General features: G+C 37.2%; 1 protein-coding gene across 8 annotated transcripts; it reads right to left on the bottom strand.

Moving 5' to 3' along the window:
- Positions 1-346: 346 nt before the first annotated feature.
- Positions 347-17,935, bottom strand: LOC110615504 (cysteine-tryptophan domain-containing zinc finger protein 7). 8 transcript variants are annotated; one of them, XM_021757376.2, is made up of 15 exons: positions 17,333-17,932; positions 16,121-16,193; positions 15,906-16,033; positions 15,392-15,799; positions 13,995-15,292; positions 13,416-13,834; positions 12,611-13,324; positions 11,526-12,538; positions 11,284-11,444; positions 10,044-10,204; positions 3,059-3,222; positions 1,883-2,694; positions 1,607-1,757; positions 1,392-1,514; positions 347-895 (listed from the first exon to the last, which is right to left on the bottom strand). In XM_021757376.2, the coding sequence occupies exons 1-12, from the start codon at positions 17,501-17,503 to the stop codon at positions 2,500-2,502; spliced, it is 4,905 nt and encodes a 1,634-aa protein (XP_021613068.1). In that variant the 5' UTR covers positions 17,504-17,932; the 3' UTR covers positions 347-895; positions 1,392-1,514; positions 1,607-1,757; positions 1,883-2,499. The 8 variants fall into 8 exon arrangements, with proteins under 8 accessions (XP_021613068.1, XP_043812909.1, XP_043812907.1 ...); XM_043956974.1 differs by having other exon boundaries at positions 1,477-1,514; positions 1,645-1,757; positions 11,526-13,324; positions 17,333-17,933; XM_043956972.1 differs by having other exon boundaries at positions 1,645-1,757; positions 11,526-13,324; positions 17,333-17,933.
- Positions 17,936-18,176: the final 241 nt, after the last annotated feature.

An 18,176-nucleotide genomic window follows, 5' to 3' on the forward strand; every position in this document is an offset into this window, starting at 1 on the left:
ATGTGAAAATCGAGAGTTATAAGCGTTTGATTTTTTAAAAATTTAATGGTTATATTAAAAAATTTATGAATTAACTAGTTACATTTAATAAAGTTTAAAAATTAAATAATTATAATTTTTACAAATATGAATCTTTAAATATTAAATATGAAAAGATTAAAATGTCAATGAAAATTTGGGTGTCGTAGCCATTTACATACATTAATTTTGTTGTTTATTTAAGTTTAATAAAAAAAATAATTGCAAGAAAAGTATCCACGTAACAATTGAAAAATATATGAAGAGAATGAGATTGTACAACCTCTATCATAGCTAAACAATATAACTAAAAGAAAACAAATCATCATCTCTGAATTGTTGGTCCAACATCAAGGCAAGTAAACCCATAAAATGAACCAACCGATTTTCAAAACTTTCTTACTTCAACAAATGCTGTTGCTCCTGTACACGTAATGTAAGAGAGAAAGTGTTACATTTGCTTTTCCATATTTTGCTGAGAAGGCCAGAGAGGAATAATTCAGAATCTAACCAACCTGTCACTAAATTTACAATTAATATGAACAATTCTGTAGATGAGCAGTCTTTGAGCGGAAACATGGGGGTAGGGGCTGAAATAAGATGCAGAAATACATAATCCAGACAAAATGCGTTTCAAAAGCCAGCCTTGTCTGCTGCTGACACTACCACAGTTGCTGAACTTGAAAGCAATATTTCCTCTTTTTTGTTTTTTTCCTTTCTGCCAAGTATCGCTCATCATTTGAGAACTGCAAGCAATGCTTGCTAGATCCACAGGGAAATTTGACTCTTTTGCGGTCTAGAAGCACTGGGAAAGACACAGAAGGCACAGGCAGCTGCCACTGGAATGAGATTCTTTGGATATTATTAACCTGAGTGCCTGCCATCAAAATCATATGATGTAATACAAGCATTACAGTATTGCCAGGATAGATCTCAAGCATAAAGGATCTTCCTAGCTTCATCTAGCTATTCACGAAAGCTTCCTCCAGTAAGAAGAATTACAATTTCATAAAAAAAACAATAAGGGACACACCTCACTACTTAGTTTAATTAAAAGGAAAATGCCAAAATGTAAAATCATGAAAAGGCATTTTCCCCTTAATTTTATTTTTATCCTATTTACTCTTTTTAACTTTTAAATTTTGAATAATTTTCAAAATTTAATCTCTATAGGGTGAGAGATTATACATATCACCTTTTAACTTTTAACTATAGAATAACTTAAACCTGTGATCTGGCAATGCGTAAATATCACATGCTAAGGAATAAACAGGATAAAATTAAAAGTTGAGGAGGTAAAATGACTTTTCATGAAAAAATGAGTTGGCAAATTATGTATTTACCTAAGAAAAATAAAGAAACGGTAGTTTTACCAGTTATTTACTCCGTGTTGGCTGATGCTATATAGCTTACACCCCTACCCCAAAAAGAGGGAAAAGAAAAACAAATGAAGCTCACATTATTGCTTAACCTGATCGTATACATACATATAGCCCCTGCCAATGAGAAAAGGAAAGATTTAGAGGTGCATTCATGCTAGATTCGTAAACAATCCAATTATCTTCAAAGCTACCAGTAATCCACAAACCTTCTTGAAAAAAAAAAAAACAATGCAAGTGAACTGACATGGCTGCACCGTTATTTGTTGAATATACAACTTTTCCAACTTTTTCCTGCTTGTCTACGTTAACAAAGAAAATTTTGTTCTAACCGAATTGTCAGAACATCCTGAAGACAACCTGCAGAAATAAAGAAGTCCAAATACACAAGTAAGCCGACCATAAACCAAAACAAAAGAAGTAATTTAATGAAAAAAGAGAAAAAGAAAAAGTGAAAAGATAGTAAAACAAGAGCAGCATCCAACCTGAGACTGCCAGATAATTGGCCTCTTTACAGATATCCTGTACCAAGAAAGTCAGTGTAGTCTCTGATAGTAGAACTAAGATTCATGTAAATGCACAAATTTTACAATTCTCATCCTTCGGATGTCTCGGAACATGTTGTACCTAGCAAATTAAAATCACAGCTAATGTTCATCGCACAAAAAATTTATCAGAAAGACGGCACACTCTGGTATCAGAATCCTACAACCCCACACATATTATAGTCGAGGTTCTCAAACTTTATTCACTTATTTCTTCAACCACAGTCCTGCTGCATCATAAAACTGCCACTTTCTACAACCTCACAATCATTTCTGTAGAAGTTGAGAAGTCATATTTCCGTGATACCAATCCTGAAATGGATGTAACATTATGGTCCGTATCTGCATCAGAAAGCAGCTGAAGTCTGATGAAAAAAATATATACCCAGAAGTTCAAATCCTTCCTGTATGTACAGAAAACAGAGCTGGTGAGATGTTGTGACAAGTCACACGGCAGAAGTCTCAAGTACTGCAACAGAGGAAACCAGGCCACAAATAACTAGGCTCTTCTATTTCCTCCCAAATTTTGGTACGATCTCAACAAACAACTGGATTCTCTAGCGGGTAATAGCTTCAATTGCAAGCCGTACCAGACGTAGTAATCCTTCTACATCTTGGAAATTAAAATCAAGAGCCGTTTTAATGGAAGCTATACCCTCTCTCTGTTGGGTTTCTCCTAAGCTACCATTAGCTGCCACAAAAGCAATCCGGGATTTTCTTGAGGCTTCCATTGCAAAATTTACTTCCTGAGCCTGCAAAATAATACCACTTGATGATGCCGATACATAAGAATGAATAAATAGGATGATACGGATCCGATAGAGCAGACTTGCAATAATGGTGTGGAGCAACCTTATATCATTTAAATGATAAACACTGAATATTGACAGAGCTTTATATTTTGCTTGGCACCAAATGGACATTGATGACAACTAATCTTCACAGCATATGAAACAAATAACAAATATGATGATTTTGCATCTACAGCATCAGAATGGCAAGACCAGGTAAATTCAAATTTTACCCTTTGGAAAAGCCCTTCATTATTCTCATTTTCAACATTAAATATTTGGAAGAATTTATACAAATTTATTAATGAAATACAAATATACTCACAAAATTGAGCAACCGCACAAAATTGGGACGGTTTCGTGCAGCAATGACGTGGCTTCCTGTAACTTGAGGAGAGCTAATAACAGCTTTGGCTAAAAAACCCTTGTCCACTGTTGCAGGGTGATGCAAGTTATCAACATCAGATGCAGAAGAAGAAGGAGACTCACCTGATGGAAATGCAACAATGAAGAATGACGCCTTGTCAATTATTTTAGCACATCAAACAGCAAAATATGCTACAAGCCAGAGTTAAAGGGAATATGTTGGCAGGAAGAAAGGAGAAGATGTAGGCATTAAGATGTTTAATCATCTGCAAAATATTATGTAAAATGTAAAATACATTATAATATGTACTAGTATCAAGGAGGTTTTTTCTTAAACACATCCAAATAGAAAATTATTCGAAAATAATTGTCTACATGGACTAATTTGACCATCAAATACCTCCATGACAGAATACAAACTTGCAAGATGATACTGATACATCAAAGAATGCATAACATTGCAATTGCCCCTTCAGAACATTTGCCACTACCAAGGACCAACATCCGCTTTGTAAAATAAGAAGACGGACAAATGGAAATGATACTTATACTCAATATTACATTTGAAGATCTATCATTGACAGAAAATGCTACTTGGTGGCATCAAAGCATTAAACACTAGGTCCATATTTCAACTAGGCGTCATCCTTGGGATGCAGCATTTCAACCTACAAGACATATCCGCCTCCCTCTCTTTTCCCTTCCCTTTAAGAAAGAAAAGGCATTACTTTGGAACTTTGTATTTATGCATGACTAAATTTTGTACCTACTAATGATTAAGGAAGATAAATTCCGTACCTACTAATGATCATGGAAGACAATGGCCATTTTGCCACCTTAATTTTAGATAGAACATACATCCGAAGAAGACATATAGTGTTAGGGTCCTAGAATCTCAGGGACCAAAACTATAATTTTTCAACAATAGAGTTTTCGGGAAATAATATAGGGATAAATTAGTGTAAAATAGAAGTAAGTTAAGGACCGTGTCAGATATCTGTAATTCCCTTTAGAGTATTTATTTAGGGGTATGTCATCTAAGACATATTGATGTCTCCTTCTGCCACAAGCCACTTTGTTCCTAAGGCTGTTTAGGGGAAGTGACTAGTTGGCCACTAGCAAGGGCTGGGCCCCGTTGGCTACTAGCAAGGGCTGGGCCCCGTTGGCTACCGTATGCCTATGTAGTTCCTGAGTTGTGCCTTTGTAGGCCGTCCCCCTGTCTACAAGGGAGGTGAGAACTATTGTAACGATTTGTGTCGATAATAATATATAATTACTATTTTGCTCCTGGAAAAATATAAGTAGCATGCTTATGAATTCTAATGTTCAATTCTTATCTCTTGTGCCTATTGTGAGACTTCTTATTGAATGCTGCCTGTTGACTTCGTTGGTTATTTATATAATCTTGATTAATCAGATTATTTATATTCACAGAGAATCGGGTGATTCTTAAGGCTGACTTGACTTGAAAGCGTTCAAATCAAGAGCTGTACGATCACAAATGAGTGTCAAAACACGGCCCGTGATATTTGGTACTAGAGCTCGAACGATCTACAAGCAATGTGGAAGCATGACGAAATTGGTCGTACGTGTTGATCATGGTTTTAAATAACGGCCGTTACATTACGTAACGGCCGTTATGTAACGGATTTTGGGGGGGCCGTTACCCGTTATCCCGTTATATAACGGCCCTTCCTGATTTGCAGGCGTAACGGCCGTTACCGACCGTTATGTAACGGTAACGGCCGTTACCAATAATTAAAATTTTTTTATATCTTTTATCTTTTGCTCCATTCTCATTTTCATTAGTTTCTACACTTTTCAGCAGCTTCAAATACTATATTTTTTAAGTTTTCTCTTCCCTTTCTCTTTCAAATTTCAATCTTCCCTGCATATTTCTCATATAAACTTAGATCCATTATAAACTACTCTATTTCCAAGCTTATTTCTTCTAAAAAGTTAGTTAAATTTTATCTATTTTAGTTTTTAATTGTTGTTTTTTTTCCTTTTTTTTTCGTAAGTTTTTGTGGATTAAAGTGTTAGTTTTGAGTTAAAATTATATTTTGAGCTATTAGTTTACTCGATCTATAAAGATTATATTGATTTTTTTTATTTTAAACTATATGATGTTTAACTTAAGTTAAATAATCTATATTTTATATATTTATGTTTATTATGCATTTGTATATATTGTTCTAAATTAAATCTAATCAATATCATTTTATTTATGAACTTTGCAAATTTTTTTAAAAAATATGCGTAGCGCCAGGCCGTTACCGTTACGTTACGGCCGTTATAGGTCTGTTTCCGTTACCCGCGACCACGACCGCGAACGTAGCCGCGACCGCGATTTAAAACCTTGGTGTTGATGCCTTTGAGAGGAGGGTTGATGATCTTGCTGCATTGTCTAATACATATTCCACCCAAGAGGGGATGGCACTAGAAATTGATACGGTTTATCAGCGCATGGTATTGCTAGAAGAGAAAAATGAGCAATTATTGGCTGTGATAGCCAAATTGTCCGGAAGTGAGGGGGAGTCCACTGTGGTGAAGCCAACCCAAAATCCCTCTTCTGGAAATGACATCCGGTGGGGTGAACTTGAGATAAAAGTGAATGAATTTGGGGCGGTGGCCTCCTTGAACAAAAGTGGGGCAGTGGCCTCTTCGAATAAAAGTGGGGCAGTAGCCTCCTGAGATAAATTTGAGGCAGTAGCCTCCTTGAATAAAATTGAGGTAGTGACCTCCTATGTATTCCGCTAGAATTGTGCAGTAACATTGAATACAACATGGGAAAACCTATGGGGATTACTCTGAAAATGAACTAGAGGATCAAATAGCAATGACGAGAGTTGCAGGCTACTTCCCACGAAAGGGCCAATGAAGCAGGCCAAGCTAAAACCAATGGTGAAAGTTGCTAGCCAATCCTAAGGTAGATGCCTATGAGGTAGGCAATATTGAAAGCCTAGAAAATAAATTTTGGCTCGGTGCAGGTGATGTGTTGGAGATAAATGATTTTCTCTCCATTATAAATTTATTTTTTGGTGCTATTGAAAATTGCTAGTGTAGACAGATTGGAAGTTGTATCCATGTGTTGGATCAACAAGACTTACCGATATGGGAAGCTGAAAGGGAGATTATATGGAATGGGATGTATAACTCACATCCACGATATAGTGTAGATGACATGCAACTTCAATTTTATTCTAAGAATGTGATATTAAATTCTCGAGGGAATTGGTAAACTCTAATATTGTGTTTGTAAGGAAAGAGTATGCGAGTGAAATTTTCATCTCTCATTGGTAACATAAAAGATGTGTTGGAGCTTATTGGGTTGGATGATTTTTAGAAATTGTTGAAACCTAAGACAAAGAATGAGTGTTAAAGAGATGTGAAGAAGGGTTGTATAATGCCAGTGATAGCCAAGAGTTAGTCAGTTAGGGTCATTATTAGCAACCCACACAAAGGAATCTAAGTGATAAGTGGGAGTGGGATAGCCACCAAAACTGTCAAACATGATAAGGCATGATGTATGTTGATCAAAACAAGCTGAAGTGAAGGCGATAAAGAAAATTTTGATAATCGGAACATTATGAAGGTAAAACCGTTAAGCATTGTGAAATGCTCTCCATAGAGAAAGCTGCATTAGGCTACAAATTGCCTATGTAGAAGTGAAAGGACCTTGTGGAGAGATAGAGGAAAACCAGATAGGGGCTTATGCATTCTTGTTTTTTCATAGTAGTGCTATTCGTGTGAAAGACTACATCGAACTGCTAATATTGAAGAGGGTGAAACAGTAGAGGCTTTCACGGACGTTATAATTACAAATAATCCGATGAGTGATACAATAACTATAATGCTGATATAAAAGGAGATGCAACAATAGAGGCTTTCACGGACGTTGTAATTCCAAATAATTCGATGAGTGATACAATAGCTATAATGTTGATATAAAAAGGGATGCTGAAAAAAAAAACAAAAAAACGAGTCGAAATGAGCTTGCGAGAAGATCGAGACGTGTAGATACGAATATCAAGGTAAAGTAATGGAGGCAATTGCAGGTACTAGGGTTGTTGACCAATATGCAGTTAGTACAATCACATCGAGGCCGAGATTAAGGGTGCAATAAGACAAAACAAGAGAAAATGAGATAGTCAAACTCAATAAATGAAGCATTGTAGTAGGTTCTTGAGGTATCCATTCAACTGGGGACTTAGAAAGGTGAAATAGATTTGATGAGAATCCTCTTGATGATTTGAGGTGTCAATAACGATAGATTTTCTCAAAGACAACAAAGCTGATCTCCATTTCAATGGGTGAAAATCCTTGGAGAGAGTGTTTGGCATGAAGTAAAAAGAGCCCAGTAGTTACCTAACACAAGTGGGTCAAGAGTAAACTTAACATCGATTGTAAAACTGAACATTGGTATTTTAGTTCCTGTGTAAGTTTATTCTTTTTCTATTATAATTTCCTTTTGTAAACAACATAACCTTGATACTTAACTTTTGAAAAAAGTTGTTTCCTTGTGGTTGGCATACCTAGCTATACAGTAATATTGATTTTAAAGTGAAATTTCTATATAAAGGAAGAGTTAGGGTTACTGACTTTATAGAAGGCAGAAAATGGGTGCCAAAAAAGAGCGAAAATGATTTCATATGATGACAATCAGAAACAATTTTCTATCTAACCAAAGCAAGCGGAGAAAGAGAAAGAGTGCGAAATCGTAGGAATGGGATTGGTATAAGTATCTCTTGAATTTCTTGTAATGTTATTTAAGACTATATATTTTTGCATATCTTTGTGTTGTGAGAATTCAAATTCCTTGTGACCTACTAGATAAATTCATAGTAATTGAACGTAAGAACATAACATATTTTCTGGTTGTTTCAAATCGTGTTTGTGTCCCTCAGATAAACAGGCAAGAGAATGCTACTATTGTTCATGTGGAAATCAACTTTTTGAAATTCATAATCAAGTACAAGGAGAATTCAAGAATACAAGCGTAGAAAAGTACGGTGAAGGGGTAAGAGACGATTAAGGATAAAGGAGTGTCAAACGATGTGTGTCAGTGACAAAGCAATCATAATAGTGGAAAACGTGTTTGCTCTTCAAAAAGTTAAAATCAACCCTTCAAATTACAATGGAAAGAAGCTCGTGTAAATTTGGGGGGAGATATGAGGATCACCATATCGATTAGAATTTGATTTCTACTCGGAACGCTACTTATGGAAAATGTTAAAGAAGCTATCATATCGATTAGAATTTGATTTCTACTCGAAACGCTACTTATGGAAAATGTTAAAGAAGCTACAGATGCATCAAGTGTCAATGGAATCCACAATTGTGACGAAACTAAGAAATCACTCAATCAACAACGAAGTAAAAATGGAAGATAATTAGAGAATAACAGAAGATATGATCTCTGAGCCAGACAATAAGAGTGTGGTGTCCAAAATGATGATTATAGATGAAGTCCTAGAGATAACTCAGAGTTATAAAAAGGTTGGGTTTCAGTCATGTGCTTATCATGATAAGGCAAAGAACCCACGAGACCAACTGAGACAAAAGGGAGGGCGCCAACAAAGAAGAATGTCAAAGGGGATTGAGGAACACACTTGTAAAACGAGACAATGGCTATGGTGTTGCCACTGGCATAACAAAGGGAGTCTCTTTTATCAATTTATTACTTACTTTTTGGATAACTTGCTTGAGTAATTATTATTTTATGGGACTAATGATATTTCTTATGAGACTATTACAGGTAAATCAGGGTGTTATGTGAGGCATGAGTTTACGCCGGCTAATATGTTATGGTATGATTGGTTCAAACAATAGATATAAATAATGAAGACCGCCAACATTTAAAGAGTAGGCATGGCGAGACGTGTGAAGGAGGAAACAGGATAAGTCAACATCACATCCAGCTAAACAGATTTGTTATGGAGCAGTGCGTGTGAATGAGATGAGAACATCCTGCAGTAGAGATTTCACAGCCTAGTCGTCACTCAAAACCAACAAAACCAACAATCAACAGAATTCATTGTATAATTTCACGCAGAGGATTGAAGTACTCACCTCCAGGCACATTTACAGAAGATTGCGACGTCAAAGAGCAGAGCATCCAAGACCAAGTGTTCAATCACACGCCAAATTTTGGGCAAGAACATACAAGGGAGTCTACAACAGCAACGACAAGTGTGATAAAGAATCAAGTGTCCAAGCAGAAGATTGAAGACCTCCGAAAAGCTTAGTCGACGAGGACGTCGACCGTTTAAGTGGGGAAGAGTCTTAGACTCCTAGAATCTCAAAGACCAAAATTGTAATTTTTCAACAATAGAGTTTTCAAAAAATAATATAGGGATAAATTAGTGTAAAGTAGAAGCAAGCTAAGAGCCGTGTCAGATATCTGTAATTTCTTTTAGAGTATTTATTTAGAGACATTGATGTCCCCTCCTGCCATAAGCCACTTTGTTCCTAAGGCTCTTTAAGGGGAGTGACTAGTTGGCAACCAGCGAGAGCTGAACCCCATTGGCTATCGTAGGCCTATAGAGTTCTTGAGTTGTGCCTTCACTCCTTGTAGACCGTCCTTGACAAGGGAGAGTGAGAATTGTCGTATTAATTTGTGTCGATGATAATGTATAATTACTATTTTGCCCCTGGAATAATATAAGTAGCCTATTCATGAATTCTCATATTCAGTTCTTATCTTTTGTGCCTATTGTGAGACTTTTTATTGAATGCTGCCTGTTGGCTTTGTTGGTTGCTTATATTACTTTGACTAATCAAGTTGTTTACGTTCACAGAGTATTGGGTAATTTTTAAGCCTGACTTGGCTTGAAAGTGTTCAAATCAAGTGCCACATGGTCCCAAATGACAATGCTAAAACAAATATGATCTAGCATACAGAACGTCATTCTGCAAAGAAGGAAAATAATTACTTCAATTACCTGGAGGAATCATATGTAGGGCTGTCTGCAATTCGTGTCGATCTTTATTCGCATTGGTATGTGAAGAATAAATTACCCTCATGTATGCCACCTCCATGCATTTATAGGCCAGGGCAGCAGCAGCCATGTCTTTGGACTTCTCATATTCATGAGCACAAAACCTGAAAATATAGGTAAGTTTCAGTAGAAGCAGCAGCAAGATAACTACAAATGAACTAATGTGTGAGCGTTGCAGTACAGAAATAATATAACTTTAAATGAGAGAAAATATACTGATAAACCTTGCAGAAACATGGTTGACAAAAGTCAAAGAAAAAGCAAGACAAATGGACATGTGATACTGATGCATGGTAAGTCCAGCAAAAATTCCCTATGCAATACTGTACTCAAACAGGATAGGTCAACAAACGAATACCATTTTCCATTCTGATTAATACACTGTTAGCAGAGTTCTAACAGTACTATAAAATGCCACATAACTTCTAAAAAGATCTTACTTTGCACTAGTTCATTATAAGTTTTATGAAAAGATGAGAAATTTTAAGCCTTAGAGAAAAAAGAAAAATAAAAATAACAAGGTAATGGAACACAAAAGTCAAAAAGTGTGCTTGCAAGTTGTAAGTTTCAAACAAAAGCAAAATCAGAAGAAAATCTCACACATCCAGCCACAATCTCAAAAATGGCATAAGAGGAAACAAACAAATTGACGACTTATTTCATTTATGCAAGCTGATAACGTAGAAAAACAATCTACCAACAAAATCATCCATTGTTCTATGAAGGAAGAATTAGAAATTGTTATAGAAGACCATTTTCTACGCTTTTCCCCAGTCCTAGATGTTAATCTCTACTTTAGGGTAACTGAAAAACGAACTAATTACTGCAAGATAGGGCACAAAACATTTCTGAAATGTTTTAGAATTGATGAAGGAAAGAAAGAAAAAAACAACTTGAGAGGCTGAGGGCAAGTGACTGAGAGGTTTTGATGTGGCACCTGAAACATGCCTGCTTCAGGTCTAATCAAAACCTCTGACTGGAATATCATTTATGAGATTTGAACACAAATATCAAACTCCGTAAAGTACAATTGAGGAACACATAATTGTAGCAGAAACACCTAGATTCTCCAGCTTTTGCTGCAAATATTTGTGATAACTTGAGTAACAAGAGCCACCAAGTTGCAATATTACTAGACACAACAAAGTGCCCTCATAGTTCACACACTTAGATATTAACTTACTCGCAGAGTTTTGCAGTGCTGCTGTACACTTTAATTGACTGTATCATCTCTCCATTTTTGGCACTCTCACTGCTGCAAGTTTCCAATAGAGAGGCTGCATGAAGAAACTTGAGGGCAGCCTCAAAATAAAGCTTTGTACTCTCGACATTTGACCCAGAGTTCTGCAGAATAAAAGATCTCCAACTCTAAATAGCAGTTGACTAGAGAAAAATAATTATATAAAATCTAGATATAATTAAAACCTTAAGACGATCAGCCAGGTGTTTTAGATTTTTAGCTTCTTTTAGTGCATTTGTAGCTGCCTGACTGGAGGAATCCCTTTTAACTGGACTTGGGGCATCAAGATCCCTGCCCCTATGCCCATTTGACAGGGGATCCCTTGAACTGTTTGGACGAGTCCCATTTACATGATCAACCTTTCGGATTTGTTTCTGCATCTTCGATGCATTATTGCTGTCAGAGGCATTAATAACTGAAATCTTTGCTCCATTTCCTTTCTGAGACCCAGAAATTGGTAGAGGGCAGTGTAACGATGGCGACTTCCCTCTCCCAGAGACTGCCTCACAATCAAGTGGCAGACTCTGCTTTGGTGTAAAGGTTGCATCTTGGCTGGAAATAGCATGTGCTTTACTATCAGGACCATTGTGTCCATGAAATTTAGACAGACTCTCTTTTATACTAGTTTCACATGACAATCGTCCTGTTGAGTCCTTTTTATCAATGCACCTATTCTCACTTCCATCAGATCTGAACCCAAACTTCTCTTCGATCTTAACTTTACCATCTATTGGTTTCTCTTCATAGGAAGGTGCTTGCACCATAGTTGAGTCAGAAACCATAACTTTACCATTGTCAAGTTCAGCATTCAAACATCTCTTCTTCTCTTTGGATCTTGAAGAGGATCCTTTTTCGGTCTTCCTTGGATGGGAACCATTCACATGATAATTATTTTCACGTTGTCTATCATCTTTGCGACATCGATCTGAAGATGTAGTTTCACCAGGATATTGAGTGTCTTGGACTAAGTAATCTGCACCGCCATTTGCAGAGTGGGTGTTCATGACATCAGGACAAGGCACAATCTGCTGTTTAGCTTTACCACCAGAAACATGACTGAAGTCTTTTTCCTGAAGATCAAACACAGAGGATGTGCGGGAACCATGATGAGCCACATCAAGAATTTTATCCTTCTTTGCTATCCCAGATTGATCACTCCCACCATCATCTTCAGCATCACCACACCTTCTCTGACCACCTAGGGCAAACAAACCAGCATCAGTGGAGTCAATTTTCTCAGTGAAGTTCCTTTGCACCATCATAAGCTTACCTGGTTTTGAAACTCTCAGAGGTGATGAAGAAACTGATTCCACTGGAGATCCCTTTGTGTCAGGGACATTGACTTTGGATTTGTGGGAACCAGAAACCTTAGAAGAGCTAGAAGTAGCTGCCACAGAAGGATGTCGAGATCCAAAATCCCTTTTCAAAGGATCCACACCCTCCAAGCTCTGTTGAGACACAGTATTCCCAACATCTTGTCCTAGTTGCCGGTTTTTTCTGTGACTATTTTTTTTGTCCGATTTACTATTGCTTTTACTTGCACTGGACTCCTTTCCATCAGACCTGGATGTCCTGGCTTTCTTCTCTTTCCTGTACTCATTCTCACTGAACTCCTCCTTAGCCAGGATCCTGCTTTCCTGGAGATTATGCCCTGTATTTGAGAGGGTACGTGGATTAGCTTGAGAATCAAGACTTCCCTTTACTTTCCTCTTTTTTTCAATTTCTAAATCCATGGGCTCATCATCCATGGAAACCAGAACCTCATCTTTTGGTTTTCTAGCAGGAACTAGCACATGATCCTTAGAAGAAGTGTGGCCGCTGTTGTTAGGCAGATCGTTACTTGAACTAGGACCTACCTTTTCAATGTTTACATGATCAGACACCGAATCTTTTTGCAAACTTTCAGTCCTGATTTTCTTGGAGGCCCTGAATAAATCTTGCTCAAGGTCCCTTTTGCCTTTCATCTTTGATTTCCTAGTATCACCTGTGTGCATGTTTATCAACAATGTAAATTTTATACTCCAACAAGTGTAATTTCAAGAGGCTCAACAGAAAAACCATTTCAAATACGATACCTCCATCAGAACAGTTGTCAAGTACTTTATGCTTCTCTTTCTGCTTATGTTTATACTTCTCTGCAGCCAAGTCAGTAGACTTGCTTAGTCTAAGAAGATCAGGTTCAGTTACCATAGGTTGGTTCACATCATTTAAGCTTCCATTTGTCAGTGGTGACAGTACACTCTTCTTTATAGAGTTTTGCAAGAGAGCAGAACCATCTTTGATAGCTTTCTTCTTTCCACTATTGGGCATGGCATGCAAACTTAAGTCTTGGTGGTTCTGATCAAGCTGCCCATCAACTAAGGTTACTTTGGATGTAACTCCACCTGGATTGATCTGCAGATTATTTTGACTCACTGGAGCAGGGATCTGGTTCAATGCCAAAACAGCATTTGTTGTTTCCTCCTCACTAAAACTACACCGGTTCATACCATTCCTAAAGCATTTAGAATAGAAACAACTAACTTCAGAGAGAGAAGTAGAGATGCATTACAACAAACATGTTACTTTCAGCCTATCTCTAACCATTGGCTGTTTCATCAAGTTATGCACCATCAGAAATATAAAATCTAAATGGATATGGGAATAGAACTTACAGCCAATTAAGCATGCTACACAGCCACTTCTCCGGTAGATCATTAGGATTTTTACCAAGTGGAAGAAGCCGCCATTTCTGACACTTGTCACAACAGACCCAATTGTCTTCTGTTGCAGCAGGACCAACATCAGAAGGCCCATTTCCAGAGCAGGGACCAACTCTCAAAGCTGTTTTAAGATGCATATCAGACATTGACAGCTTATCAGTTTTCTTACCACTTGATCTCTCATTTAATACATTATTAGAGAAACGTGAAACTTTTTCACCCATGTCAGAATCCTTCTGCCTATCTTCAAAACTCCTTTCCAATGGACTCATCTGTTTTTCTTCTTGATCTAGTTCAATATCCCCAAAAAAATCTCTATACCTATCCCCAGATTTTGCAGTATTCTTTTGTGAGTTTGAGTCTTTCAACTCCCCTTTAGGGCAGTCATCCTCATTATTGCTTTTCTTATTTTTGAGCACCAAAGAAGAGCCACCTGTCAAGCTATCTTTTAGTTTCTTTTTCCCCTCAGAAGATGAATGCTCCTTTCCAGAAGGAACCTTGGAAGCTTCCTGTTCATGGGATACGCCTTTCAGATCAGCCTTCTGCTTGGGAGTGTCAGTCAGTTCAGAGCTTACAACTTTCAGACCCTTTGATGTATTGGAGTCAGTTTTTACAGAGGCACAAGCTTTTTCTCCTTTCCAATTGCCATCTTTCTTAGGGTAGACAGAAACACTGTCAAGAGAACTAGCTTTCTTGTCATCCCATATCTTTTCAGCTGAAGTGGCTTTGGCATTCTCGAACCCGGCATCCTCATGTGTATATGACAGCCCTACTGGCTCCTCCTTTGTTAGATCAGAACCTTTGTCCCTCATTCCACCCTTGTATGCTTCTCTAGATGTATAAGATATCCTACCCATTCCTTTTGCTGCATCAGTAACAGAAGATGAGTTGGAGAAAAGAGGAAGCTTTAGCTTGTCAGAAACAAATTCCTCACTGGCCAAAGTGTCAAGGTCTATCATCTTTGGCAAAGCATCAATACGACATAGACAATCCTTATTACTTCCGCTTTTTAATTCTGACGATATTTCATTTCTCTCTAGTGACTTTATTTTCTTTTCACGCAATATTTTTCCATCACCTTTTATAGAATCAGACCCAACAACTGTAATGCCAGAACTTTCTACGTCAACTGTACGGGCATGCAAGGATCCACTGCCTTTATGAAGCTTTTCCTTTTCTATCAAGTGAATTAAATCACCAGGAAGAGGAGATAGCAATAAATACCCATGAATTGGAAATGAAGTCATTATCTGCTCCAACACAACATCAAAATAAACACATTGTGATTACTTCAAACAAAAATAGAAAAAGAAAATTATAGGCTAGAAAATTGTAGGAAGACAAATTACCTGAAGAATATGAGCTGGAGATTCAAATGGAGAATCTTGAGGTCCATGAGAAATCCCTTCACTTCCAGAGGGACTGTCATCCAGTGATGAAGATGGTGACACATCAAGGCCAAGACCACTATAGATTGCAGCATTTTTTTGTGTCGACAAATTATCAGAACCCACTTTGATTCGAACCTTCAACATTTTGTGATCTGGTAAATTAGTAGATTTTCGGTTTACTAATTCATATCTCAGAGCATGTTCCTTAGCTATATTAGTGGTCAACATGCCTCCTTCCTGTTTAACTGAGACAAGCATGGAGGAAGATGCTTTTGATGTAGCCAGTGAAGTTGCACCAGAAGAAACAGGTTCAAGTTTTACTGATTGAGGCACAGCCGATGAAGAAACTGAGCCACGACAGCTACCCTATTTAAGAAACATATATACATAGCTCTATAAACTCCAAAATCAACAAAAATTTGGTTCAACAAATCATGAACAATAATATGCCCAATACTGAAACCATATCTACCTCCAGTTGCGAATTGTTTGGAGATCTAGGAGAGTTGTAGTGCTGAATTTTTGGAGTTCTCGGGTGAGACCAAACAGGAGAACGCCGATAGGTAGGTAAAAATGAACCATAACCACCAAACTTGGCCCCTGTTTGAAATGTAAAGCCCAAGATAATCAATATCAGACAAGGGGAGAAGGGGTGCTCCAATATATATTTCTGCTGTTTTAACTTACCCAAATTCTCTGCTGAAACTCCACCTTCAAAATCTTTCTGAAAGTGTCCCAGGACATCCTGAAGTTTCTCATCCTTCAAAAGTTCAAAGGAAAAAGTAGTAATTACCTATCTTGAGGAAGAACTTTGCACTTGGCAGATATAAAAATTATGACGGAGAAATACTGAAAGAGGACGATTGCACAACACATTAAATGAGAAACTAGAATTGATATTAAATGTTGTGCTTGTATGACTAGCTACTACAACTTCAAGAGCATTCATGTTTCATAAACACAATTTATGAGAGCTAAAGATGCTAGTTCTCAAGTCTCAATTCTAGGAGTCCAAGTTCAGAAGACTGCAATTCAAATTTCAATATTGAAGATTTGACAAAGCCTGACAAGAATGCTAAAATTTCCAAGATGCCTCATGATTTAAAAACTTCTAAGTTTCACACAATCCATACAAGCACAATTCATGAACCTTAACCAACTAATTACAGGCTCAATCTCTTCAGTCTTCAGACTTGATAATTGAATCCTGGATCAGCACTTCACACTAGCTAATCACCTGAATCAGCGCATTATGTCATTATAAACTAGTAAACCAAAATACATAATTACATATACTCTCTATCTATATGGTAGATCTACGACAACAACTAAACCTCAATCCCAAACTAGTTTGTATCATCCATATATGTTCTTTTTCACCATCCAGATTTCTTTGAAACCAGTTCCACTTCAGTATTCAAAAATTATAAATCTTTTGATACTTCCCAGTCATTTATAAGTCTCCCCCTTTTCCTCCACGCTCATTCTATCGCTAATTTATCACATTCCACGTGGAGTCTAAGTTCGACGTGACCAAACCATGTCAATGCTCCCACAACTAACAAAACCTCTAGCACTGAAATGAAACTTTCTGCTAAGGACTTTGTTTCCATATCCAACACATTCAGAATGCAATGCATAATTTCCAGTCCTTTTAGCGTGTTCAACAGCAATAACATATTAATCAATGATACTCAGAATTGTCATCAATCAAAACCAAGACTCAAAATCCCATTAATACTCACAGCTCTGATCTAAATATACCCTCAACCAAAAAAATGAAGGGAAAGAAAAAAGTTCACATTTATATGATATCTAACACAGCCAAAAGTGATTCCATGAAGAAAAGAAGAATTACTTATCAAGCTTATTTATGATGGCGAAGAAAACAATTCTTACAATGTAAGAGAGAGCAATATCTGGGTCCATGCTTGCTTCATAATCATCATCGTTGTTGTTATGTTCCGAGCAAGCCTCCCCTTCTTCAAGCTCAGTGTCCTCCATCTCTCTCCCGACGCCAAACCCTAACCCTAGCTCCTTTCTCGCATCCCTCGTCTCCAAAGCAATCATCAAACAAGAATATACTAATGTTAGAGGGACAACCAATCAAGCTTGCAAACTTAGACCTCTCCCTTCGCAAATCCAAACATAAAACCGGACCTGACCCATTTACCAAAACCCACCGGAGATTACCAATGTAACGATCAAAATCGGACCCGATCACAAAATCCAAATTGATGCCACCGACCCAGAGATTGGATATTTAAATTCCAGAAACTAAAGCAATTTAAATAAAAAGATCTTCGTCAAAACCCGAATGATTTCTGGGACCTGAAGGTTTGGAGTTGCTTTGGTGCGATCTCTGTAGCTGGAATCGATTAGCAGGAAGAGTCTCCCTCTCTGGTTTTTGGTGTATACAGCGGCCGCGTTTTTTTTTCCGTTATTTTATTTTTCCTTTCCTTTTCTTTTTCATTTTCTCTTTCTAATAAAAATAATTATTATTTCTAAGTTCACATATAAGCGGACCGATCTAACCAGAGGCCTCCTAATTAAAAAATAATAATAAATAAATAATCTAACCAGAAGACAGACAAAGAATGCGAGAGTCGTCTTTATTTACCTCGGATTTCATTTTCAGGGCGGCTTCCAGCGCGTATACTTCACCTTTGCTTTTATATTTTAATTTTAAATTATACAACGAAACATTATTATTTAATTTATAAATATTATCGTTATTGCTTTC

This window comes from Manihot esculenta, chromosome 5, assembly GCF_001659605.2.
Source record: "Manihot esculenta cultivar AM560-2 chromosome 5, M.esculenta_v8, whole genome shotgun sequence".
Lineage (NCBI taxonomy): Eukaryota > Viridiplantae > Streptophyta > Magnoliopsida > Malpighiales > Euphorbiaceae > Manihot > Manihot esculenta.

Excerpts from the sequence above, each read along its gene's own strand:
- LOC110615504 (XM_043956974.1), bottom strand. The coding sequence starts at position 17,503 with ATGATTGCTTTGGAGACGAGGGATGCGAGAAAGGAGCTAGGGTTAGGG. Across the intron at positions 10,205-11,283 it reads AGCACTGCAAAACTCTGCGA|GTTTTGTGCTCATGAATATG; the intron begins GTAAGTTAATAT and ends CTATATTTTCAG. Across the intron at positions 2,695-3,058 it reads TTGTGCGGTTGCTCAATTTT|GCTCAGGAAGTAAATTTTGC; the intron begins GTGAGTATATTT and ends ATTATTTTGCAG.